At 58.0% G+C, this 18,288-nt stretch overlaps 1 protein-coding gene across 12 annotated transcripts in view; it reads left to right on the top strand.

Annotated features, from left to right (window-relative positions):
* The window catches only part of CASZ1 (castor zinc finger 1), a 148,645-nt gene that overhangs the window by 90,442 nt on the left and 39,915 nt on the right, over positions 1 to 18,288 (top strand). For 9 of the 12 annotated variants that reach the window (XM_067720172.1, XM_067720120.1, XM_067720192.1 and 6 more), the window contains exons 1-2: positions 2,842 to 2,978; positions 3,417 to 3,455. In XM_067720172.1, coding sequence (XP_067576273.1) covers positions 2,930 to 2,978; positions 3,417 to 3,455 — 88 coding nt within the window. In that variant the 5' untranslated portion in view covers positions 2,842 to 2,929. Of the gene's footprint in view, positions 1 to 2,841; positions 2,979 to 3,416; positions 3,456 to 18,288 lie in introns of those variants that run through there. The other 3 variants (XM_067720130.1, XM_067720151.1, XM_067720140.1) reach the window with 1 other exon arrangement.

Below are 18,288 nucleotides of genomic sequence, written 5' to 3'. Positions count from 1 at the left end.
GACCCCTCCATGACACGGCCTCAGCCTTCTCAAATCTCAAATCATAACATGCTAAGATGGCCTCATTTTCTGTGCCTCTCAGGAAGGCCCCTCGCTCGTGGGCAGAGCCTCTGAAGCCTGCAGTGGCTGACTGTGGCCATCGTCTTGGCAGAGCTGAGGCTCTCCGGGCGGCTCACGCCTCCCTCTACCACTGGCTGCGCTTGGCGAGCCCCTCTCGCCCGCCCTGCCTGTTCCGCCTTCCGTCCGGCTCTCTCAGTTCTATCCCTTCAGCCATTCCTCTCCAGCCTTTGTCCACCAGAGGCCCCCAAGTTATTGTGCAGCCAATCCTGTGGGTCCTGCGTGAGTGACTGGAAGGCATGCCCTCCCATGCCCTGACCACCATCAGCAGAAGCCCAGAAGGACATTCAGAGGGAGCCCCTAGGCCGTGTGGGTCACATATGCAGGGAGCTCCCCATACGTGCACATTTCAGATGCACCCAGAAATCACCCTTCTACCCCTAGGTCTTCAGGCTTCCTTCTACATCCCAGTTGCTCAGATGGGGAAGCAGACACTTCAGGATTGGGATTTGGGTTTGACTGACTGCTGTTACAACCCAAAGCTGTAAGCCTTGCTTTGGGGAGTCATGGGTGGGAGAACCCAGCGGCATGTGTGTACCCCAGAGCAATCCTGGACACTGCAGTGCCCTCTCTGAGATCCCACCTGGGGAGAAGCTCATGGTCCTTGCTGCCTGGTTGCTCGGTGCCAGCAGTTTTTGTACCAGCCTCTGGGGAGCACAGGGCTTGGTTTGTTTAAGGAGCTCTGCTCCCTTGTTCAGGGTTTTAGGACTGGGGGACACTCAGAGCTCCTGGGCCTCTCCAGCTACTCGTCCTCCATAGGCATGGGGCAGGTCTTGAAAGGTAGAGGGTTGTGTGACAACCAGGAATGGGGGTTGCCAAGAAGGCAACAGGGAGAGCAGTCGAATGGGGGAGGGATGTTAATCTCCCTGTGAGGCCATTTGGAACTAAAGTGCAATTTAAAAAGTAAATAAGTAAATAAAGGGAGAAGAAAAATAAGGGGAAAGTGGGAAAAAAGAGTAGATTGTTAACTCCCTTACTTGCCCCAAGGCCTCCCTGGGCCCTTCCCTTTGCAAAAGAGAAATATTGCAAAAATAGTCCAGCGCCATTTTGCTTAATGCTGCCGGAAGACCAGAGAAAAGAAAACCTGGGTTCTGGTCTCCTCCCCTCATTGAAGGCAGTGTGGCCTCCCCTGAAACAGGAGAGGGGAGGAAGGCAGCAGGGTGGCTGCAGAAGGGACAGACGGAGAGCTGGGGACAGTGAGATCCAGGTACTTCACAAGCAAAACTGCCCACCTTCCTACTCGCCTGCCTCTTTCCTTGCCTCCTACCCAGTGGTTAACTTAGATGACTAAAATTTAAGGAATCTCAACATATCTGGCTGCAGCAGGGACATCTGGGGACCGAAAGATACACCTAAGTGCTTTCTCTGAGGGGAAAGGAGGGCAAGGAGAGAAGTTGCCCTGGTCCAGCGATGAACTGGCAGACAGGAAATGCGGCGATGTCAGAGGGGGCAAGTGGCAGGACGCTGGCTCCTTGGTTGAGGGTGTCTGTGCCCTGTCTGCCACGGCCCCGCATGGGAGGTGGCAGAGGCAAGAGGGCCGGTTGGCAGCCCAAGTGACAGCGCGGATCCGTGGTGGCGGCCCTCGGAGGATAGGCGGCCAAGGCAGGGTGAGGGAGGAAGGAGGTGCCGTCCCCACTGCGGGGCTGGGGGCGGAACTGCGGGGCAGCGGGAGGAGGAAGGCCTGGAGAGCAGTGATGTGGCGCGGAGCCGGGGTCCACCCGGAATCGGCGTGGGGGCGGGGGAGCCAGGGCTCATTTAAAGGCGAAGCCAAACCAAAGTGGCGCAGCCCTGGGGGTTCCCGCACTCGTGAAGCCTGCGGCGGGCAAGGTGTGCGGAACAGCGCGAGGCCGATGCGAGTGTTCCCCGGGACACCCAGGCCCAAGGCCCCTGAGTCTTTCCTCTTCAGAGCTAAAAAACACCACCGCCAACAGCAACAGGAAGAGATTCAGGGATGGGGAGGAAACGAAACGCCTGGTACCAGCACCCAGAGCCCGGGGGGGGCGTACCAGGGCGCGCGGCTCGGTGGGCGCGACCCCGCGGCGCTCACACCTGCGGCCGCCGGCGCGGAAAAGTTTGCTCGGCTGCGCGCGCCGCGAGCCCTCGGCCGGCCGGCGCCGGGGAGTGAGTCCGCGCGGCCGCCATCGAGTCGCGCTCGGCGGGGCAGGAGCGCCGAGGAGAGCGTGCGAGCGCGCGCCCGCCCGCGGCGTCCGGCCAGAGTTGGCGCGGGGGCGCGAGCGCGGGCCGCAGGGTCCTCTCGGACCGCCGCGTCCCCCTCCCGCCTCCCCTCCCTCCAGTCCCCGGGCGCCGAGTCCCCGCCTCCCTCCTCCGAAGTCTAAGGTTTGGGCAATCGCTGAGCCAATAAGGCTGGCCGCCCGGGCCGGTGCGCTGAGGCCGCGCGCACGAGCGTGAGGGAGCGGGCGCGGGGCGAGGGCGCGCGTGTGAGGAGCGCGCGCGCGCGCGCGAGGGGACGGACGGAGGCGCGCCTGTAGGAGCGGGCGCGGGGCGGGCGAGCGCGAGCCCATTCACTCCAGCCTCCCGCGGGCGGGCGCGCGCGCGGGCGGGCCGAGCTCTGCTCTTTCACCTGCCGGGGCGGTGCGGGCTGGGCCGGGAGGAGGCGGTACCGCGGCCGCCCTGCCAATCACCTCGGCGCCTGGCAGCGCCCCCGGCCGCTCCCGCCCGCCCGCCCGCCTGCCCGCTCCCTCCTGCCAAACTGTTACCCTGAGTGTTACCGTCAGGAGCAATGACATCAGGGCTTTAAAACAACTTGTTATTCGGGGAGTAATCAGTCGCAATTAGGCATTAATTAAGTATTATGAAAGTTGATTATTTAAGTGAATTCGGCTTTCGACTCTCCGACTATGGTGAGTACCGGAGTGGGGCGGGGAGGGCAGGGGGCGCCGCCGCGGGGCTCCGACCCTGGCGCGGGGGCGGGGGCGGCGGGAGCGGGGCCGGGCGCGGGCAGGGGCGTCCCTCGGCCTCGGGGGCCGGCCGGGTCCCCCGACCCGGGCCGCGTCTATAAATAGTTTCTCTTTTAGTTTAATAAACTCGAGAGCAGAGAGGAGCTGCTTTGAGTGTGCAGTGCCGGAGCGCCAGAGAGAGAGGGGTGGGAGGGAGAAACTTTCGCTCTCCCTCCGGGTCTCCCTTCTCATTTCTCCCCCAGGCCCGGGGACTTGACCGCCCCTCGATGGGGGAAGGGTGCGGAGAGCGGAGGGGGAAAGCTGGGGTGGGTAGTGGGGGGCACTGCGAGAGACTAAACAGATTTCTTTTCTTTCCTCTTCTTTTTTTGGCGTTCCTCGAAGAGTTTGGGACCAAAGAGAGGAGAATGGATCTTGGTACAGGTACCGGCCGGTGGGAACCAGGGGTGGCTCTTTCACTTTTCTTTCGGTTCTTTTACGGAAGTTATTATTTTTAGCCCAATGAGGTAGCAGCTGAGCGGGGCGCGGGGGGGTGCTGGTCTGGAGAGGGTCCGGTGCGGGCTGCGCTTCTTGCCTGGGTTTCTGGATCGTGAGGCTTCCGATGATATTATTGTTATTATTTGTTACTTGCTTAGGGGCTGTGACTAATTTGATGCTTGTCATTGTGAAAGAACCTAGGGGAGAGGGAGCTGGGGGGCACACAGAGAGAGGATTTAGGGGGTTTTCGTGGGGTTTTTGTTTTTTGCTCTCCGTGTTTTTTGAACGGCTGCGTGTTTTTTCTGTTTCTTTTTTTTTTTCCTTCTCCAGCAAAGATCTCTGTGTATCTGGCTGTGGGGTGTGTGTTTTTATTTTTTCAGTGGGGGATGGTTTAGTTTTTGAAAGCAGCGTCCTTGTTGGGAAAGGCGGTTAGTCTGGTTTCGGGGCGACTCTCTCAAGGTAAAGGAATTTAATTTATGTGGGACGAGGCTGTGTCGGGTGATCAAGCTGCTTATTATGGCCAATGAGTATTTTTCACCTGAGAATCCGTGGGATGAGGCGGCTGTTATCAGTTCAAAGTGAGGGGCCCAGGACTCTCTCCCATCCCCCTTAGCCCCTACCCTGGGAGAGGGTAGACCAGACAAACTACTGAATTTGGACGTATGGGTTTTGGGGGGCCTAGCATGGCGCCTAGGTTAGGGTTCCACATAGCATAGTGCTGGCCTGGAGCAGAGTTTATGCTGAGATTTTGGTGTGTTGTTGGTTTTAATCTAATTGTATTCAACATTTCTCTTCTCTTCCTATCTGAGGTTCCAGTCTGAGCCCAGAGTGAGGTTTACTTTACGTTCTTCAGGCTTTCCCTTAGCCCTCTGTACTGAAATGGAATTTTGACCAGGCCCCTCATCCTAGGCTGACAAGAGCGCTGTCTTCTTGCTAAATGTCTTTAAGTCAGTGATAAACAGGTTCATAATTCATTGAGATTGATCTCTGAACCCTTCTGTTTCATTTATAGAAGGTGGTATGGGTGACTGTTAGAGTGGTTGTTTATAATGGCCCAAGTTCATGGCATTGCCCCTTGGGATCCATGGGCTGACATTTGACCTCCTGAAGTCAAAAGGGAGTGGGCAGAGAGGGCAGGAGGCAGCACTAGGGTGCCCAGGATGGGTGACAGGACATGGCAGCGGCTTTGGGAAGGAGAGAAGTGTGTTTGTTGGGGAAGGAATATTAATACTATGTCCAGCCAGGTGTGATCTTGGAGAATTCGATGTGGAGGTCCTGGGGACCTCTGTGCCCAGGAAAGGTGCAACAACCCCTGCTGGGCAAAGTGATTAAGGTGTCTAAGGCCACTGCTGCCACCCTGCCCCTCCCTGCCCTTCACTCCCACAGAGAAGCAGCCCCCCCCCCACCTCTAATCAGGTGCCTCATCGCCTCCCTCTCAGGCCCCACCCCCTTTCTTCAGAAATGCCCCCCCCCATCCCAGCTAAAAGCAGACTTTATAGATGGGCCGGTGGTGGTAATGCACCACCCGCTACCTGGGACAGGTGAGCCTCTGCTTGTGGGCAGGCACAGGGGACCTAGGCATTACTTGGCTGGAAGTCGGGCCCTCAGCTTCCTCCTTCTAACCCAGATGCCAACTGGAGCTGGAGTCCACCCTCCTGCCCTATTCCCACCTGCTGTCGGGGCACAACTCCAAAGCCCTTCTGTAGGGTATCCCCGACTGGAGAGAGGGCCTCCTGGGCCTGCAGGTGGCAGAACCTCTTGTAACATCTTTCCCAGCACTTACTTCTCCCAGCCCTCTAGGGACAGGCTCTGGAAACTTTTCCTAGAAGTTAGAAGGGCCCCTGTGGTCAGCTCTGGTCCCTCCCGTAGCTGGAGCAGGGCCCTCCCAGCAGGACCCAGGCCTGGACTCTGGCCGCTCAGTGAGAGGAGGTCCAGGGTGTCAAAGTTCTGACTGTTTCCTGGAGAAGTCATCTGGTGATACCATCTCAGCTTTTTCTTTGAACTTGAAAGTTTCCCTTAATCTCAGAACTTCAGAAGAAAAGCACTTTTTCCCCTCTTCACAAAAAAAGGGAAGCAGGTGGGAGCTCTGAGATCCCCCTCTGCGCCTGTCTCTGGGCTCACTGCGTGCTCATCTTTCCTCAACCTCTGGGATGTACTTCTGCACACAGCCAGGGCCAGGGGCCTCGTTTCTGGCCTGGACTCATTGCTGATGTGATGAGGGGCTCTCTTCTTTTGGGGGACCACAGGCAGCTTCTGCCGAGGGCCTCTCTAGCACAGCACAAGGCTGGAGACACAGGGCCCAAAGGGTTGCTGGTACCAGGGGACCCAGTAAGCGTTGGGTCGTGGATTAACATCACTCCGGGTCTAGGTTCTGAAGCATTACAGCCATAAGCAGTTCAGTGGTGGGAGAACCAGGGCTTCTCAGGAGGGGACAGCAGAACCACAAGACCCTCAGGGGCCATGTGGACCCCTTTTCTTCCACCATAGTTCGGCCAAGGACTGGATCAGTCTGGAGGTCTTGAGCAATAAAAAATGCTGATGTCGTCCTCGTTCACCAGGCCCCGAGATGACAGCAAATTTACATTTTTTAATTAAACTAGCAGCCAGTTTTTATGAGAGGGGGTTGGGTTATGCAAATCAAATGGTTGTGTACGGAAGATTAGGAGAGTTTGGGAATAAATTCCACAAATGCTAATAAAAAAAAAAAGGAAAGAGAAAGAAAGGGAGGGAGGGAGGAGAGAGAGGAAGAGAGGAGGACATAGTTCCATTAGGCCCTTTTAGAGTGATTTCCCTGGGGGAGGGAGTCAGGAGGGGGAGGGGAGGAGGCAGGAAGCTTTCAGACACAGGTAAGTCCAGGCTGCAGTTGGGAAGCTCCCCAGGATTAGGCCCCGCTAGGCTGATTCCTAGGCCCTGAAAAAAGCTGGAGGCCAGGGTGAAAAATGGCTTTGAAACAGCCGTAGAGCTTTGAAAAGGAACTTGCCCCTGATTCTTGAGGATCTGGTCGTAATTGCCCCCACTCTCCCTAGGGAGGTCTTGAGGAGAGGGGGAGGGGCCGTCCAGGGCTAGAGCTGTCCATCAGAGGATCCAGGGTAGGCTCTGCCAGGTAAAGGGCCAAACAGGCAAGAGAGCAAGTTCAAAGGGCTGACCAGGGACCACGGGGGGAGCCATGAGGGGCACCACTGCCCACTTGGCGCTGTGGCTGTAGCTGTGTTGTCAGGGTGAGTCAGGGGGAGGGATCAGTGCTGCTTACTGAGCCAGGCCTGCTTCTTTTTCCCTGGGATAAGCTCTGCTGGGACTCCAGGCCTGGACCCCCTTACACTGCATACAGACCAACCCCACCCCCCGCACCCCACATTGTATCCTGGCCCCAGCCTCGGCTGTGGACGAGGCCACGAATGATGGGGTCAAGGGAGCTGAGACATGCTGGCTTAGTAGCCTGGTTCTTGGAGTGGGATGTCCACATGCTGGCCACGTGCTTCGCGGACACCACAGTCTCGAGGAGGGGAGAGGAAAGGCCGCAGGCTTCTTCCAGGCAGTAGCTGACCCCAGAGAGCAAAGAATTTGCCTTCCCCAACCCAAAGTTGCTGCTCTGAGTGTCAGCCCACCTCCAGACCCTCAGGGCTGCTGTGAGTCACCGGTTCAAGGCCAGGGCCTTGCCAGGAGTGGAGGCTTCTAGGAACCTTGCTGGCTCTGGTCACACTGGGGCCTGGGAAGGTTCTTGTGCTGTTTCTGGAGGAAGAGAGTCCATGCTGAGTTTGGGCCAGAGCAGGTTGTCCTCAGTTTTTCTTCCTCGAGCCTTTACTTGGCCAGGTACACCCACTCAACCAGTCTAAGCTGGGGCCAGTCCCTACGGTCAGGTTGGGCGCTGGTTTTGCCAGTCTGCTGCAGGGGGTAGGTGCTTCAGTGCCATCTTGGCAGGAAGGAGGAGTCGGAGCCAAGGACAGGATGGGCCGTCTCCGAACTCGTGAGCTTCCTGGTACCGTTCAGAGGCCGGCTGTGACGTTTGGGGGGGCGTGAGCACCGGCTGACCTTTAAGGCCTCTGGTTGTCCAGCTCCCAGCCTGATTTTCCTGAGAGGGTTCAGTGGGGCATCTTGGGGGACGGGTTGAGTGGACGAGGTGAGAAGCACACATTTGGACCTTCTCTTTGGAACAAAGCATTCGAGACAGGCAGCTCTGGTTTGCGAAGTGGCCCCTTGAACCAGCCCTGGCACTGGTTATAAGATACAGGAGCAAAACTCTGGATATAAGGCCTGCAGTAGCCTTCGCCGTCACTGCTGTGTTCCCCCATCCCCCAGAGCCAGGGCATCGGGCTGAGTTGCAGCTTGGGTTTTATGATGGCAAAATAAAATAAATGGAGACACCTTTGGAGGGCTGAGTCACGGCAGCAGCATCTCCTCATTAAAGCTGCTGCCCCTGGCTCAAGTCCCTGGGCAGAGGATTGGGTGGGACCCAGGAGGCTGTGGGCCCAGGCTTCTCCTCTTCCTGGGCCCTGCCGGGTTAGTGATGCACCTGCCCCCTCCATCAGCCTCCTCTGCCTGGCTCACCGTTCTTAGAAGAGTCAGGCCATTTCTTTACCCCTGTTCCCCACCCTCGCTCTCCCACCCCAGGCCCCAAGGCTTGTCCTTTGCACTGCCCTCCCTGAGCTGTTGCTTTTTTTTTTTTTTTTTTGCGGTACGCGGGCCTCTCACTGTTGTGGCCTCTCCTGTTGCGGAGCACAGGCTCCAGTCGCGCAGGCTCAGCAGCCGTGGCTCACGGGCCTAGCCGCTCCATGGCATGTGGGATCCTCCCAGACCGGGGCACAAACCCGTGTCCCCTGCATCGGCAGGCGGACTCTCAACCACTGCGCCACCAGGGAAGCCCCGCTGAGCTGGTTTTTAAACCCTGACCGCCCGGGCTGCTACCCCATCTCCTCTTGCCCCTCCTTTTCCTTCTCCTCCTCCTCCTCTTCAGGGGGGAAGGAAGTTGCTCTGTAGTAATGACAGCCTGTGGGTCCCCAAGGCAAGCAGCAACTGTTCTGGGGTAGCTGGGCCAGAGTACAGCAGGAAGAGCAAGGAGCCAGGGAACAGGAGGAGGGCTGGTGGTCCCAGCGAGCGGAGGGGAGGAGGCTGCTTCTCTGGGATTGATTGGAAAAAGTGGCAACTTGGTGGTCCAGCGTTCACCCCTCTGGCTGCCTGACCACAGCATAGCATCCTCATACCCCAGACTCATCAGGACATATCGTGCCCTGAAGGGGAGGAAGTCCCATGCAAGTAGTGAGGTCTGCAATTCAGTAAGCACTGGGGAGCACCCGCTGTAGGAGCTGCAGAAATGAAGGCCGCCTGGTCCTTCCCAGGTTTCTGGGGTCTGTCTGGTGGAGGGAGACAGGTGCGTTTATCTGTCGCACCAGGTGGGCGTGCTGGGGCCGAGAGCCCAGGGAGCTTTGTGAAGGAGTGGCCTTTGAACTTGACAAAGGATGGGAGGTATTGGGACAGATAGAGATAGACAAACGATGTTTCCTTTATCACCCACACCTTCTAGACTTCCACCAGCCTCTTCTCTCTGCTGCCTTGTACTCCTCTCCCTCCTCCACCCCACAGCCCACCGCCCCCGGCTGCTTCCCACTGTGCAACCACAGTTTTCTGCCTCTTCTGGCCCAGGCCACCCAGCTCCCTAAAGCCAGACCCTCCTGCCTACCTTCTTGCCCCTCCCCCTTTGCCACCTCACACCCAGTTGGTACTGGAAAGAGACAAGAGATCAGAGGTTGGCTGGGGGCCTGCTGCTCTGAGCACCCGGTTATGCCCATGCCATTGGTGTGTCAGGGCGGCACTCAGGCTTCTGTACCCTGACCCAAGAGACCAAGGCCGGGAGCCCTGCTTTCTTCTGCTACCGCTTTTTGTAATGGTGACCATATTAGAGTTAGCTCTGCGTTCACGTCTCCTCCGAGCGTGCGGTACAGGGCTGGTCTCGCGCCTTCCCACTGTGAGTGCTGGTGGAATTGATTGATTCATGGGCCTCTTCGCCAACTCCTCTCCAGCTTCTTAGTGAGGGCAGCAGGAGGCAGGCAGGAAACATTTGGTGATTCCCTTGGGACCTGGGCTTTTGCTCCTCGAGAGCTTTCTACGCCTGGTTTACAGGAAGGAGTGGGGCTGGGGTGAGGGATGACACGAAGGGGGAAAGTGGGCATAAGGATGAAGGTAGGCATGAGTGGTTGGTGGGGGCCCCATTAGCTGCTAACCATGACCAGGTTTGGGGGCGGGGGGGGTCTTGCCGTGAGGTCACACTTGCACATGCAGTCTGCTGCCCTGGAGGGGATGGGGGCAGTAGCCAGTGGGTGGTCCAGGACGTCACTGTATCTCCTCCCGTGCCCGTCTCCCCGCAGCAGACCTCGCTATGGCATGCTCCTCCTTTCTAGGTCCTGCTCACACTCCCAGGACCCCTCCAGCCGGGTACCCGCAGTGCAGGGAGTAAGGCCAGAAGGAAGGGTGGCTCGTGCTGAGGCCTACCCCACGCTGCCAGGGCTTTGGGTCTCTGCCCCCTGGCGTGGTGTTTGGGCTGCTCCTGAGCTGGCTGTGGGGTCTGTCCTTAGAGCTTCCCACGGGCTGCCTCCTGGGGGCTCTTCTGGACTCGCTGTCCTGGCCAGTGCCAAGGGGCCAAGGCAGAAGTGACGAGGGCCCCCTTGTAGCCTTCTGACCGGAGGCTTGCTGAGCGCAGGTTGGTCCAGGATGTGGCTTCGGAGCCACACAGACACGTTGTGTGGCTCCAAAGACCAGGGATTCCCAGAGGAAAGCTTCCCGAGTTGGACCTTGACGTACGTTGGCCTTTTAGTATAGGGCTTTCTCCATGAACTAAGGGGCCCCTGGAGGCGGGGGGGGGGGGGGGGGGGGAGGGGAATATGCTGCGTGAGAGCAGGAGATGCATCGGGTGGGGGACTCCAGCCCAGTGAGAGGGCAGGAGGCATCCAGGAAGCCAGCAGGGAGCGAATTCTAGATCTTTGTGTCATCAGGAAATGCATCTTCTCCTTGGCATCACTCTTCCCTCCCTCGAGGCCTGTGCCTCCCTCCTTGCCACCCTTCAGCCAAAGAGCTCGAGGCCCAAGGCCAGCCGGGAGGGCTGCCTGGGAGATAGGGGAGCCTGGGGAGGGGTAGACCAGGTGTCCCACTGCCCAACAGGGGGCGCCCCACTGCATCTGCCCCGGTTCCAGGGACTGGGCCGTTGGTCCGGGGTCTGGTCCAAGCCTTCTGGCCAAGGGTGAGGAGAGGAGGAGCCTGCCCTCCCCACCCCCAGAGGTTCCTTGGCTGAGTTTGTTTTGCCAGGGTGACCTGTTTAATCATCTCATTTTCTGGTGCCCGTTTATTCCTTGTTTCCACGGTTACGGCCCCATTAAGGGGAGAAGCAATAAGGCAGTGAGTCAAACAGGTAATAAAAACATTAAAGCCCATGTGCACAGAGGAAGGGCGGGCGGGTGGGAAGGGGGCTCAGCGAGGTGAGACGGCCCAGGGAGAAGCAGAGGTAAGAGGCCGCCCGGCCTCGTCCTCCAGAGGCCACTGAGAGAGCTCCTGGCAGGAGGAAACAGAGGGCCGCTCCCCACGCCCCTGCCTCTGGGCTGCGCCCTTTGGGGGCCAAGACCCAGTACGAGCTTAGAGCCATCCCCAGCCCTTGGTCCCCTGGCAACAGGCTGTATGTTGGGAAGTAAAACAGGAAGGAGAAAAGTGAGAGCGACAAAAGCCTCCGCCAGGACTCTGGCTGGCTGGTTGTGTGACCTGTTCGCAGCCTCACACTGTGCGGGTGGGGGATGATTTCTGACACTGTTTCCAGCTCTAGAACTTTTTTCTGCCAACTTTATCAGAAAGCATATTTGTGGTGAGTGCTGCTAACAGGGCCAGTCTGGTGAGTAAATATTCCTGGTGTGGACAGCCCTGTGACCTTGAGAGGGAAGAGCTTGGCAGGGGGGCCAAGGGCATGTAGGGCGAAGAGGCCAAGTGGTCCCAGGGCTGGGTTGGGGGCCTTCCGAGGACGGGTAAGGGGGCCACCGGGGTTAGGTTTGTCCCCAGCAGCACGGGGAGCGACACTTAGCTCAGGCTGAGCAGGGTGACTCTCCCATCGGGGCTGGGCCTGGAGCCCTTGGTGTTGCTCCCGGGGAGGACTGGCTGGCAGGTTCTCCTGTGGCTCCGTGAAGAGGCTGCCCTCTCTCCCTCCCTCTTGGAAGTGGAAGCTGAAAGGAAAGTCAGCCTCTGGCCCGGCCCCTCTCAGCCCAGGGCCACGTGCCTTGGGAGCCTCCTGAGCGTCCCTGCCCTTGAGGTTGACAAGTGAGCAGACTGGGTCAGTGGGGCTGACCGGAGGGGAGAGGGAGAGGCTGGCCAGGAAAAGCGGGGTCAGGTAGGAGCAGCGGGGCGTTTAGGTACCTGAGCCACCTCCCCCGCCTGGTGGCTGAGAGGATGGCTCGGGGCCACCCTGTGGCCGGCGGGGACCGTCTTTCTTCTTCTCTCGGGTGTGTTGATCCTTTGCAAACTTGCAGAGGTCTGTGTATCCAGTTATTAATTTCAAAGTTGATTTCTGACTGGACAGGGAGAGAAGAAGGTCTGGAGAATGGGGGAAACCCTCTGGCTGGGAAGTGTGTCTTGGGAACAGGCCTAAATGAGTTAATATTCCGATCAAACAATTAAAAATAGAAAATGCTCCCACGGCACCAGCTGCCGAGGCTTTTCAGCGACTGTCACCAGTAGGTTCGTGGGGCAGGTGGTGCCAGAGAGGAGTGTTTTCACAAACAGCAAATATCAGAGATGACGGTGTGCCCCCCACTTCCCTCCCAGGACCCAGGACAGTTGTTTAGGGGCTCCCAGTTCTCCTTGAACTCCCCTCCGGGGCCGGGAGCCAGGGGTCTGTGCAGCTTCAGGGCTGCCCTTCTCCTCTCCAGGGCCCGGCCGCAGCGGTGAAGTCATCACCAGATGCCTGGGTAATTGCTTTAAGAATCTAACTTAAAATAAGATGAAAACTTATATTCCTGGGTAAGGAGTAATTTCCCATCGAATAGTAAATTAATGAAAGGATTATACCAGCGGGCCTGGCCGGGAGGCCGTGCTCATCTGATAAATCCAAGTGGCTTGGACAGAACAGTTCTGGCCCAGGGGGCTCCCCTGAACCTCAGGCCAGGCCCTGCTTCCTGGCTCCTCTGGGGCTCTGCCCTGGCCTGCTGAGCTGAGAGGACACGTTCCATGTATGCTCAGGGTCCCCTTCAATGCCGGGGACCAGCTTTTCAAATCCCCAAGGTGGGAGGGGCTCCAGTCTGACCTCCCACCCCACGTGGGCAGTGCACCCAGGAGGTGGAGCGCTTCTCTTGACACCCAAGAAGGAGGGGCTTCGGGAGCAGTTTCCAGCTGTCACTCCATGTGGTCAGCAATGTAGTGACTGCCCGCCCTGGTTTGCCCAGGACTGGAAAGACCCATGGCCCGTGAACCCCCTCAAGCCTGGAGGCAGAAGGATGGGCTTATTGATGCAGCCCCTCCCTCAGGGTCCTGGCGAGCCCGAGCACCTGAACTAGAATAGTCTCAGCCCAGGATAGGTTACTTAACCACTGGCACCACCGAAAACCGCCTGGCTCCGGCTCCGTGGGCTGCGTTCAGCCAGGTGCATGTGGACTCGAGCGGGTGTGCACACACACCTCCCCAGGCACGACAGGCCACTGCCTGAAAACCTCTGCTGGGCGTAGGAGAGGCCTTGCAGCTGAGGCCCCACTCCTCCCCACCCTGTTAACACTGAGCCCCCTCCCCCCGTAGTGGAAGGGGTGCAACATGCAGAATCATGACGGCAGAAACCCCGTGAGTTCACCCAGTGCCCTCCTTCCAAGAGACTCCAGGCACACCACACCTACTATCCATTTCTTCTCATCAATTGCCTCGGAGAAAGACACAGGGAGTTGTCCCGTTTCACCAGTGGGGAAACAGGAGGCCCAGAGACACTTAGGGATTTGTTCCCAAATGCAGGGAGACAGACCCAGAGTAGGGCTTCCCCAAGGACCGTTCCAGTGGCAGCGTGGAGTGGAGGCCACTTTCAGCCCTGGTTATTGACTGTGCTGCCTGGCCCACATCCCCATCTCTGGGCTCCACCTATATCCCAGTTGTAACACGTGGACGCATCCCCGGGCCTTCCCTGCGAGGTAAAAGGCAATTGTTGATGCAAATGCATTTTGAACTTTTTGGAGGGCGCCTCCTCTAAAAGCGTTCATTATTGCCTACCTCCTGAGAAAGGGGTGCTCCCGTCTGTTTGCGGGGAAGTAGCAAAGGGGAGTTGAAAAACATTCTGCCTTGTTTCTGTAGAAATGGGAATGAATGGACTGGACACAGCGTTCTTCAGGAAGAAAGTCTGAATGGACGGGCATTCTCCTGGGATGCATGTTTGTCAGATATGTTTCTGTGTAAGCATGGATTTTGTTGGAAGGAAAGATCGGGAGACCCTTGCAGCTCAGCTCACCACTGGCCCTCACTGCTTCTAGAAGTAACGGGGCTACCTCGGGAACTGTACGGGATCAACTTGCTGCTCTGCAGACAGCTAGCTGTCCCTGCATGGGGTTTGCGTCTGGGGGCTGTGTTGAGTTTGTGTAGGTGTCATCTGAGAGAGGACCAGCCCTTTGCCTGGTGTTAACCATACCATGCTTTCAGGGGTGGGGAACAGCCAGGTGTTCTTGGGAAGACACGTGCTGCTTGACTGGCCTATTCCACCCTCCCACCCCAGACGGAGGAATTATGGGGCAGTAGGACTGAGAATTCCTAGTCTAAACAACCTAGCAAAGCGTGCTCCGAGAGAGAGCCAAGCCAGAACCACAGATGGTGTGATCCAGGGTTGTAACGGGAAGGACTGTGGCTTTGAATGTTAGATGTTATGTGACAGTTGCTGTCCAAGCAGACAGATCGGTGAATTCCAGGCTGCAGGGATTCTGAGCGGGCCCTCCTTTATTTATCTTCTCTTCCACCCGAGGTGGGGGGACAGGAGTGGATTAGACAGAAAGGACAGGCAGCCCTAGAAAGGCAGGTGGAAGGAGCACGAGAAAGGTAGTCAGCCTGGGAGCACCCTGGCTCTGGCCACTTGAAACATACCATCCCGGGCCAGAGGTCCTAGCCCCTTGCTAGGACCATATGGGTCCCTTTCCTTGGCCTGCCTGATAGGAAGGGTCACTTTGGGGCTCCTGGGAGACCTTCAGATGGATGGCAAATGGAGCTCCTCCCTTGAGACCCGGAGGCGGGACCAAGAAGGAGATGGGGATGTTTTCTGTTTCCGGGTCCCTTGGGGGCCCAGGGGCAGATTGAGACCAGGCTCCTTGCAGGGAAGGTGTTAACAAACAGCAGGTGATTAAACATGACAAGCGGTGACATTTCTGTGCAGGGTTCTCAGTCCCGGCAATGCCCAGAATGAAGCTATAAACCCTGACATTTTGTGTTATGCACTGAGAGGTTTTTAATAGACCTCTCTCCCTCTTACCCAGTCAACTTCTCTTCCCCTCCCTCGCCTCCCCTCACTGTACCTGCTGCTCCCACAGAAACCTCCTGCCTCCCCATCCAACCTGGCCTCCTGGAGCCTTCCTGGGCCCTCTGGCTCTGGGTGGCTCTGCAGGTCTCTGGCCTCTCCCTCCACTCGTCCTCAGGGCCCTTTCCCTGACTGCTGGGCTGGGCATTCACTGCCCTCCAAGTCTCTCCGTTTTCTTTGATCTTTCCTGTTGCCCCGTGCCCCCTCCCCCATCCTTCACTCCCTCACCTCCTTTTTTTGGGTCCTGATCTCACAGCCTCACCCTCTGCTGCGGCTGTCCCAGTTGTCTGCAATGGCAGGTGGCTATCCCCGTGCCCTCTGTGTGTTAACATTTTCAGACGGACTTGATAGTGGGGGGAAGGGAGATCGTGGGGCTTGGGATGGGACTTTTTCCCCCATCTTTTTTTCAATTTCCTTTTCTCCTTTTTTGGGACAGAGACAGGAGTAGCGGGAGAGAATTGCACTGTACTACAAACAGTTGCTGGATTTATTCAGCAAGGGCCTGGCCGGCAACAGTTGTTCCTCTCCCAGAGAAATGTGGGAACAACTGGGGCCTCTTTTGTTCTCCAGGCAGAGCCCTGCGAAGGGCATTTGGAGGTGAGCCTGAGGCTCAAGAGGGCCAAAGACCCAAGAGAAGGGGTTTCAGACTCAGTCCCACCCAGTCCTACCCTCCCAGATAGGAAAGGTCCTGGAGCTCCACAGGGCTTGGTAGAGAAGTCAGGCCACACCCCCAATCCCAGCTCTACCCCTTACGAACTTGAGAAGCACTTAGTTTTCTGTATCCGTTCAGTAAATATTTATTGGGTCAGGCGCTGTGCTAAAACAGTGGTCCCCTCCCGCAGATCTTGCCGTTTAGCTAAATAGAGGGGTCATTAACCAAGTTATATTACAGAAGTGCTATCTAAGGGAGCAGGGTGTGATGAGAGGGCAGAGGAAGGGGGCCCTGCAGTTTGCAGGGCTTCCCAGAAGAAGTAAAATTTCAACCGGGACCCCTGAGGGATGCATAGGAGGAGGGGTAGCCAGGCCCAAGTCGAAGGAGTGTTTCCTGAGTTGAAGGAGTGAGTGGGGCGAGAGGCAGGTGCTACCACGCCACAGGTGCTGGCTGGCAGGCCAGAGATGGGGGGGAACCTCACCACCCCACTGTGGCTGTGCCCCTCCGAGCTCTGGGCAGCTGACCCGGAACTTGCTCTGCCAGCCACCCTTCTACCAACTCGGCTGTCTGTGCCAGGCATGGTGCATCAGGGGCAGAGCCAGAAGTCAGCTCAGCTCTGCCCCAGGGGGAGGGAGAGTGACCAGGAAGTGTGTAAGTGCCCCCGAGGCCTGGGGCTGCTCCTGCCTTTCCTGGGCTCCCTAGCCTACTCTGCTGAGGACTCACGGAAGAGAGGGCAGGAGAGAGGATGCAGCCCTGCGTGGAGGGAAGAGTGGCTGGAGGAACAGGAGCCCAGCGGAGCCGCCCCCCTTTCCTTCTGCACCTGCTGGCCTCCCAGGCAGAGCCTGGGCCTGGACACCAGGAAGCCTTCCTGGAACTCACAGTTGGCCTCGCCTCTGTGCCCTCAGTGGCGTGGGGAATGCTTTGGAGCTGGTGTGTCTTCCCCATCAGAATCTGAGCTCCCTGATACCTGAAACCGTTCTCTCTGGATCCCTAGGGCCAGCGGGGACAGTGCCCATAAGGTACTTGGGATGTATTTGAGAAACTCAACTGACCCAGGAAGAGGAGGACTTGGGTTAAATAACCCTTAGGGCAAGATCCGCGAGGAGCCTGCAGACTGACCGTGGGTCCCTGGTGTCCAGGAAGACTGGCTCCAGGTTCAGGTCCAGGTTCAGCTACCTCACCCAAGCCCAGAATCCTTCAGCCATAGCGATGGGGCAGCCCTAAAGCCTGCTGCCTGGAAGGGCCTCACTGAGAGCTTCCAGAGTCAGACCCAGGACACCCCACCTCCATGCGGGTCCCCTGAGAGGGAGGACCAGGTTGGCTTCCTGTCCCCATAGAGGGTCTAGGGCAGGTTTCAGCCATAAATCCCCTTCCTCACCCCATCCCAGTCCTGCCTTCCTGCCAGACTTGGCCTGAGTCCCACATGCTACCCCTTGTCATCCAATTCCCAGCGTCCAGCCAGGATCCCGCGAAGGGCCCAGAGGCCCAGGCTCTCTTGGCCCTCAGCATCTCAGAGGGAGGGGGCGTGCCGAAAGGGGAGGCGAGGGGAATCCCAGAGCCCGGACTTGGCCCTCTGCCCCTGTAGATCCGGAGCCAGGTTTTACTGTAATCCTTACATCCTGTTGCAGATCCTTAATCAGCTGGAGCCCAGGTTGGGCTGGACCCTGTGGTGACACTCAGGGCTGTAGCCTGGAAAACCTGAAGTGGAGCTTCCGGAGTTGAGGTTGGGGGCTGTGAGGAGGAGGCGGAGGGAGAGAAGGGAGCTGGTGCAGGCACAGGATGTGGACAGAGCCCAGGCCTGCCACCCACCCGACCCAGGCTGGGGGTGGAGGAGCAGAGCAGCTGTTGCAGGCTGGGAACCGGGGATACGGGAGGATGAGCAGGGGCCCACATGGGGCCCCCTGGAGAACACGGGAGTCTGTGGGGGCCGCCATGTTGCCTGTTAGCACCATGGAGACAGCTGGCCCTGGAGTCGCTCTGATAGTGAGCAGGGCCTTAGCCAGGAAACAGCAGAGAGGTGACCCTGGATGATGTTGGTTCCAGGGGTCTTTACCTACTGGGCCTAAGTCCAAGGCTAGAAGTGGTCCTGCTCTGCTGGGAGTTCTGCCTCGTGAGGAGGGATGAGGCAGAGAGCCCAGGAGAACTGTCTGCCCTGGGTTGGGAGCAGCAGAGGCCCCTTAGCAGGGTAGCAGGATCCCAGGATCGTCCCTCCTTTTGCCAGGGGCAGCCCAACCCTGGCAGTCCAGCCCAGCTCTGCAGTCCCTGCATGAATCAGGGGAAGAGTTGGGGGCAGCGGGGGAGTGTACCCCTTCTAGACCTCACCCTCTTTCAGCCCAAGGAGCAAGGATGGAGGAGAATGAGGGGAAATGCACAGGCCAGAGATAGCCGTGGAGCGGAAGCCAGGAGTGGGCTGGCTGGCAGCGGGCGGGCACATGGGCGTCTGTCCTGCCAGGGGCCCAGGCTGGCTATGCAGACAGCCTCTTTTCTATATGGAAATGAAGAATTTAGGCTAATGGAGCTCAACCATCTCTAATTTTGCGATGGCAGGAGGATTTTGATTGAAAGTAATTAAGCAAGCTAGCTGTAAAATTAATTAAAGCAAAAGGGGGGGATTTTTTATTGGATTGGAT

Source organism: Pseudorca crassidens, chromosome 2 (genome assembly GCF_039906515.1).
Source record: "Pseudorca crassidens isolate mPseCra1 chromosome 2, mPseCra1.hap1, whole genome shotgun sequence".
NCBI lineage: Eukaryota > Metazoa > Chordata > Mammalia > Artiodactyla > Delphinidae > Pseudorca > Pseudorca crassidens.
Note: the sequence above shows the minus strand (reverse complement) of the source record. Positions and strands in the feature narration are given on the sequence as shown.